The 8,119-nt window shown below is 34.8% G+C and overlaps 1 protein-coding gene across 1 annotated transcript in view; it reads left to right on the forward strand.

Annotated features, from left to right (window-relative positions):
• Positions 1-7,752, forward strand: part of LOC111380137 (histone-lysine N-methyltransferase CLF-like) — a gene marked incomplete at its 5' end in the record, with an annotated part of 15,684 nt that extends 7,932 nt beyond the window's left edge. Inside the window, 13 exons of the mRNA XM_023003622.1 lie at positions 780-864; positions 1,039-1,185; positions 1,487-1,534; positions 1,613-1,684; positions 2,018-2,628; positions 3,729-3,882; positions 3,979-4,199; positions 4,411-4,542; positions 6,258-6,348; positions 6,524-6,571; positions 6,659-6,787; positions 6,918-6,995; positions 7,237-7,752. Of these exons, the coding sequence (XP_022859390.1) occupies positions 780-864; positions 1,039-1,185; positions 1,487-1,534; positions 1,613-1,684; positions 2,018-2,628; positions 3,729-3,882; positions 3,979-4,199; positions 4,411-4,542; positions 6,258-6,348; positions 6,524-6,571; positions 6,659-6,787; positions 6,918-6,995; positions 7,237-7,428 (2,008 nt within the window). The remainder of the gene's footprint in view (positions 1-779; positions 865-1,038; positions 1,186-1,486; positions 1,535-1,612; positions 1,685-2,017; positions 2,629-3,728; positions 3,883-3,978; positions 4,200-4,410; positions 4,543-6,257; positions 6,349-6,523; positions 6,572-6,658; positions 6,788-6,917; positions 6,996-7,236) is intronic.
• Positions 7,753-8,119: the final 367 nt, after the last annotated feature.

Genomic DNA, 8,119 nt, shown 5'->3' on the forward strand with positions numbered 1-8,119 from the left:
TAAGGGATTTGTATTTAACATAAATAAAACCTGATTCTACTCCTAAAATACCTCAATCAAATCAGTAATTTATAAACAGCTAACATACAACATATTTCAACAGATACAGTTTTTGTTTGAATTCTCATTTTCATGATCATTGTTCTCATTAATCCTTAGGTCACTGGCTGCTTAAGTGAAAAATAATTTTTCATGATACTTTTCACTATTCTCTTTTGGTTCATTACCATGTCTTCTGGAAGATGAAATATGACTAGATCTTTTCCAGCCTAAAAGGGCCATTTCTATTATTTTCCTTCACCGAAATGCCAAAGTTCATATCCTGTGTGTTCCCTAATTCTTTCTCTTCCCTTTCACCCCTTTGACCACTTGTATGCAAGTTATCTTGACTTTCCTCCTGTGTATTACCCCTAATTTTTAGGGCTATCAAATCACTGCCAAAAAAATGAAGCTTGTCTTTTCTAACTGAAATTCAGGTAAAAATTGATGACACATAGGATTTAAGGATTTGTTCAACGTGGTTCTTTGAGTACTAAATTTGTGGAGCTCTATATTACAGTGAATAGAGGACCTAGAACTGATAGCTTATTGGCCATTACATTTGTCTGTTTACCATTCTCTCCTGTTAGTTTTGATTAAGATTTCACATTTAATGCCTAGTTTGGATTTTGATCAATGGCAAAAATATAAAAGCAGAAATAACCTTTTCTTCTGATTCCTTTGGTTTATACTGGGTAATCTAATTGTTTTGGTTCTCATTGCTTGTTTGTATTTGCCAGAATGACTGTAAAAGAAGTGGGATTATCTGATACTGCGTTGGATTTGTTGGCCCAGTGCCTATCTAGAAAATCATCTGAAATCAAGGTATGCAGTCAACTATAGGTTGACCAGTGAACTGGTCATCTTGATTAATTGTTTTGCTTTGTATTTATTTTCTGAAAAGAAAAACTGGTCATAGTGAGAACTTTGGTCCAGCTGTTTCCCATTTGCTTTTTGCTGGCTCTACAGATATAAACTACCATCGAACATCTTATACAGGCAAGATATGAAGATCTTGTTAAGAGTGGGAATTCCAAATGCAATGGAAACAATGGAAATGTTGAAAGCTTTGTGAATCCTTATATTGATAAAGATCTAAATACAGCTCTGGATTCATTTGACAATCTATTTTGTCGGCGCTGTCTTGTAAGTATGAAATGTTGACTTCATTTGTTCTATGACTGGAAGTGCAGCATACACTAATGTTGTGCACCCTATATGATTTCTCTTGGTTTTCTTGCATCTTGATTTTCCTTTCATTGATGAAGATCTAGATGCAGCTCTTGATTCATTTGATAATTTGTTTTTTCACCACTGACTTGTAAGCATGGAATGTTGACTTTTTTGTTCTATGACTCGAAGTGAAGCATAAGTTGTGCATCCTATATTATTTTTTCGTGGTTTTATTGCATCTTGGTCCTAACTTTTTCTCCTCTTATGTTTTCAGGTTTTTGATTGCAGACTACATGGATGTTCCCAGGATCTTATCTTTCCTGTAAGTTGATCATGCCATCATTAAGTGTTAATGTTCTTTAGCATAGTGACTGTCACACAATGTTAGTTTTTCAATTAGGCTGAGAAACAACTACCATGGTCCTGTCCAGATGTGGAAAAAAAGCCATGCGGCCCAAATTGCTACCGACAGGTACTTGTTTCGTACTTATCTTCATCAATTATCGTAATATAATGATTAACTTTAAATTCGTTTCCCCATATATTTCCTGTAAAATATCCTGTCTGTACCTTTTCGGTGTTCTCGAGTCCTGTTTAAGCCACTACATAGCTCACTTCAATGTTATTTACATATCACCAGAGATTTTTCTCCTTAATCCATGCTATATTCTTGCCGGCACCTTTTATTACATTCAGATTGCATCAGGTCCTTAACTCGGAAAGTAATGCTACAATGTGCTGTATTGGGCATGTTATTTAAGAAGAAAAAGCTGCCCCTTCATCTAATAATGCTGCTGCCATGCAGATACAAAAGAGGAAGCAAGGAGATCCATCTATTCGAAAGAAGTCAAAGTCTTTCCCAAGTGAAAGTGCTTCTTCAAATGCAAAAGACAAATCTGAAAGCAGTGACTCTGAAATCAAACTCTTCAATGATGTTGCTTCTTCGCCTAAGTGTACATCTACAGGAAAATCTAGGAAACACAAAAGGAACAGCAAGAGAATGGCCAAGCACGTATTAGTTTCCATAAGGAAAAAACAGAAGAAAATTGCTGCTTCTGACTCTGAATCTGTTGCAAGTGGGAGTCTCGGTTCTAAAGATTTGGATCTTCAGGCTCCTCAACGAGAAAATAATGGCATTAGTTCTTCACAGAAATTAAAATCTGCAAGTGCTACAAAGTCTAGTACGAAAGAGTCTTTTGCTCCTGACAGCAACAAATCTTTGCAGTGGGAGGCTCCTAGTGGGGCATTGAATGAGATTGAGTGTAAACGACCTATGACTAGTAGTGATGATCCCTTAAAGAAAGAAGAATTTATTGATGAGAGTATTTATAGACAAGAAGTAAATGATGATAAATGTTGGAAAGCATTTGAAAAGTCCCTCTACGAAAAGGGGCTTCTGATTTATGGCCGGGCCAGGTTAGAAATTCATATATATCTTCTGCTTCATTTAGATGTCTAGTTCCCATGTTCTGGAACTGAAATAATCTTTATAGATGCTTTTAAGTTTAAATCTTTTATTATATCAGTGTAAAGGTATGTTGTATACGCTTAGTTAATTAATCCAATGATTACCAGAGTATTTTTATGGTTGAGTATTTATTTAAGCACTAAAAAGACTGCTATTACCTTTAACTCGTAAGTAGTAATGGGTTTCTAGTCCAGTTCAAGACAATAGTTGAAATCCTTGTGCTTTTCATTTGCATGTCTCTTTTCTTGACCTCAATATGGTAGCTTTAATGTCTGACCACACTTGACATACTATCTTCATTTGACCTCAATAAGGTTTAGGTTTGCGTGTAATATTATTTTATTGAAAAATGTGTGGTTGAAAAGAAGAGAGAAAAATGTATTTTGTAAAAAATGGGGATCAAACAAGCTCTTAATTTTGTTGGAACTATAATTTGCTTAAGTTTTTCTTATATAGCCCTACGTTGAATGATGATAGTTCATAATTGTTAATAACAATGCACATTAAATAGGGGTACATTAGAAAATTAAGAAATTAATTATATTCTCAACAAAGAAAGTTGCCTATAATTTGAGATAGATGAAAACGGAACCGAGAGCCTAACTTTATGGGATGGAGGGTGTACTATATTCATATTGCCGTTTTTCTAAAAAATTTCGGGTCAACGTTTCCATATTGTGTCGTGTCCATGCTTCCTAGTTGTACTTAAACATTCTTTGGACACTTCATGTTATATGGAATTTTCTTTCTAAGGTATATAAATATAATAAATTGCCACTCATCCTATGTAAAAGTTTTTGCCAATAAAATTCAAAAATGAAAAAAGCATTTGATTTCTTAAAATAAAAAGCATAAAAAAAACATATAATAAATAAATGTACAAGTTCAAATAATTTTAAGAGTATGCCTCCATTTTTGAAAATCACGTGTCGGCTGGCTTGTGTCAGTGTCACATATCCATGTCCATAATTAGCACTCAATTCTACATGCTACCTTCTCTTGCTATTCTGTAGTCAACGTTATGGGAGTACCTTTATTTGTGTTGCAGCTGTTTGATTGCTAGAAATCTTATGAATGGTCTGAAGACATGTTCAGAGGTTTTTAAGTATATGCATCGTTCTGAGAATGAGCAATTCTTCCGAGTTGGTGATGGGGCAACCTTTGCTAATGGCTATTTGAAAGCTGATGTTAGTGAAATTGTCGTAAGTTTTCTCTTCACCATTTGTATGTTAATTTGCATACTTGTCCTTGGGTATTAGTTTTATTATGGTATGCTCATTTTGTTTTGGGTGGAAAAGGGCAATGCTGCACGGAGAAGATCAAGATTTTTACGAAGGAAAGGCAGGGTTCGCCGCTTGAAGTACACTTGGAAATCTGCAGGATACCATTCTATCAGGAAGCGCATTTCTGAAAGGAAAGACCAGCCTTGTCGGCAGTATAACCCTTGTGGATGTCAATCTGCTTGTGGAAAGGAGTGTCCATGTCTCGTTAATGGTACCTGCTGTGAAAAATACTGTGGGTAAGCCATTGCCTTAAACACAGTATTCTTTAACTTCTATACAAGTATTTTGCAGTTTAGAGCCCATGCCAACTTCCCCATTTATTTTTGCGTCCTAAGTTTCCTCTCCCTTCCTGTTGTTATATTCTGATGTAGCTTTCTTATCCATATGGTTTGTGAGCGTTATATTTTCGCCTATGCGTGATAATTGCTGCACTGTTTTTCCTTTCAGGTGTCCAAAGAGTTGCAAAAATAGATTTAGAGGCTGTCACTGCGCTAAAAGTCAATGTCGAAGTCGTCAGTGCCCATGCTTTGCAGCTGATAGAGAGTGTGATCCAGATGTTTGTCGAAATTGCTGGATCAGGTTGGATGTCACCATATGTTTGGTTTTCTCTACATTTCAGAATCACTGAAAGTCGACAACTTATAATACCATCAAGTGAATATAAAGCAACTTTTTAAGTGCTTGCTTGGGAATTTTTTAGGTACTTATTATATGTTGTAGGTCCTACAGAATTTGTGAATAGTGGGTAACAAGTTGTGGATCATACGGAATGTGTAGATAGTAAGTTGTGGGTCCTATGAAATGTATGGATAAAAGGTATGTAAAACGAAAAAAATTAAGCTTTGCCGAACATGCTCTAAAATGGGATAACTTTTGTGTCTCTCTATAGAAGTGATTGAAACTTTTAGCACCAATGATGATGCTATTATTATTGCTATTATTGAGCTTAAATAACAATTAAAAATTAATAAATAATAACATCACTGGCTGTCGGTTTTGTCTAATTAACCAGGATAGGATATTTGGGGTTAGAAGAGGGGAGGGGACGACAGGTGGCAGAATCATAGGATGACTTTTGTTGCTAAATGATGAATCCTGTGACAAGAAGATACTTGAGTTGATCTGAGATGGTTAACAAGTTAATTCCATTCGCCCTTTAATATGATTTCGATAATGTAACTACACTTAAATATAGTTTCAGTTAAGGTAACTTTGTCCACTTCCATTGAAGAAAATTGATGACATGACAGTGAATAAATGACGGTAATCACATGTAACTGTTAGTTACTGACGTTGAATAAGTACAACTTTCAATGAAATAAATGACGTTCGTAATTTCTTAATGGTTGCATAATTGATTTCTGTCAATCCAAGTGACAGAATTGCATGAAGTTATCCGATTGAACAAAATTGATGAAAAATTAGATGGTTGACACTATAGAGGAAAGGTATATCTGATTGAACAAAATTGATGTAAAGTTAGATGGTTGACACTATAGAGGAAAGGTATAGATGTTGGCGAATGGAATTGGCCTGGATCCTAGTATATTTTCAACTTCTAACTAATAATCGGAAGATTGGAACTGCACCTTTTTTGAACTTTTGTTCTTTTTCACAAGCAATCAAAGGTTACAAGTGTGTAAAAATTATACATTTACTATACCTATCTACTTATTTACTGTATATTTTAAAATCTAGTAGAATTTGACATTCAATGTTATATAGACTGTCATGGATAATTATGAGATCCTTCTGAATGGTCTACAGAATAATGCCTAGAATTGTTTACGTTTACCATACTTACCTATTTATTTACTGTATATTTTAAAATCTACTAGAATTTAACATGGAGTGTCATATAGACTGTCATGGATAATTATGAGATCCTTCTGAATAGTCTACAGAATAATGCCTAGAATTGTTTACGTTTACTATACTTACCTATTTATTTACTGTATATTTTAAAATCTACTAGAATTTAACATGGAGTGTCATATAAACTGTCATGGATATCATGAGATCCTTCTAAATGGTCTACAAAATAATGCCTAGAATTATTTAAATTTACTATACTTATCTATTTATTTACTGTATATTTTAAAATCTAGTAGAATTTTACATTCAAGTTTATAAACTGTCATGGATAGTCACGAGATCCTTCTGAATGGTCTACAGAAAGCCTATAATTATTTAGTTTACTTTATTTGTTTATTGAAGAAATCTTGGATTTTGGTCCGTTTCACCACTTCTTCTTTAGATTGAGGTGTTTAAATTTTTTTTATTTGACTTTGCAGTTGTGGTGATGGCACCCTTGGGGTTCCTTCTCAAAGAGGCGATAATTATGAATGCAGGAACATGAAGCTTCTTCTAAAACAACAACAGAGGGTACTACTGTTCTTGACCCAAATGACTTAGTTGTTAGAAGTGCCTATTGTTGTATTAGAGAGCTTTACTAATCAATAGTTCTTGTAATATTGGTTATGCTGGGTTCACCAGTAGCTATTGAAAGAGCAATGATGGTTATTAGTCAAAGTTAACGCTTGTAAGTACTCATTTGTAGGTGTTGCTAGGAAGATCAGATGTTTCTGGTTGGGGAGCATTCTTGAAGGTAATTTTGAAATATATTAATTGCTTGAGCATGATTTTTTTATTTTTTTTCCCTGATGTGTGCCTGCATTTATTTATAATACTTCAGAATAATGTTGGGAAGCATGTATACCTTGGAGAGTACACTGGCGAACTAATATCACACCGTGAAGCTGATAAGCGTGGCAAGATCTATGACAGGGAAAATTCTTCATTTCTCTTCAACCTTAATGACCAGGCATGATCTGCAAAATTTTGGATATAGTTGACGTATTCCTTTTATATTTGAAAATCATTCCCATAATCCCCTTCCCTGGAAAATGATAATAAAAGAAGACCATAAATTGAGGCTTTTTCTTTATGTGCAGTTTGTTCTAGATGCTTTTCGGAAGGGTGATAAGTTGAAGTTTGCCAACCATTCTCCTGATCCTAATTGTTATGCTAAGGTAACTAGCTAATACAAGAATATTGAATGCACCTTATCCTTTAAGCAATGTCTGGTAGCACTATTACAAATGGCTGGATACTGATGATCGAAATGATTTTAGTTTCTTCTTTTGCTTAATATTGTCCAGCAGTGTCTAACCTTCTTACCAAACATTCCATTAATAAGCGTATTCTTCCATTTATATTGGGAATCTCAAAATTTTTTGTCTTCATCTCATTCATTTGGATTTCTCTTGATAGGTCATTATGGTGGCTGGAGATCACAGGGTGGGTATATTTGCGAAAGAACGAATTTGTGCAGGCGAAGAACTCTTTTACGATTATCGTTATGAGCCGGATAGAGCTCCTGCTTGGGCAAAAAAACCTGAGACATCTGGTGCTAAAAGAGAAGAAAGCGCTCCTTCAACCGGTCGTGCCAAGAAGCACACCTAATTGGTAATTCATTTCGTCAAGATTTCTGTCATTCTTTTCCAGAGAAACTCATCCCTCATTCGCCTTTGGGCTGAACTAATCATTTAGTTGCTGGAGATACAGTCGACAGACCATTTCCAGAGTAACTTAACCTGATTTTTTGGACTGTGGCTGAGTGAAGTCACCAGAGCGGGAAAGAATACAAGTGTAGTTTATGCTTCTGTCTCTTCAATTAAAATTTTCATGTGAAATGGTCTCTCATTGAACAATTCTTTTACTGAATCTTATAGGAAAAAAGAATTACTTTGACTTTATTCTTAATTTATGGGACCAAAAATTATCTTATGCTGGTTTATATCTGCATTTTTTCTTTGTTATATATTGTCTCCTCTGAATTGATTAGCAGTTTAACAACTCACCTCGTTCGTCTATCTAATACTTCTTTCTCATGGCATTCCCAAGTGACCGAATCTGATTTAGCGGTCAAACTAATGTATTCCGGTCAGCTGTAGATGAGGCATGCACACTTTTCATAGGTTAAGGACTTGGATATTACAAATTAAAGGTTGGGGACCCAAGCTGGAACTCACCCTACATTTGTGTGTGTGTGTGTGATTTTCCTTGATCTTCAATCAATTGGTCCCTCCCTCATAGTATTTTTTTTCCTTTACACTGGATCGAGTATCGATTTTTCTAAATTTTAATTTTAGCT

Source organism: Olea europaea, unplaced genomic scaffold (genome assembly GCF_002742605.1).
Source record: "Olea europaea var. sylvestris unplaced genomic scaffold, O_europaea_v1 scaffold2099, whole genome shotgun sequence".
Taxonomy (NCBI): domain Eukaryota; kingdom Viridiplantae; phylum Streptophyta; class Magnoliopsida; order Lamiales; family Oleaceae; genus Olea; species Olea europaea.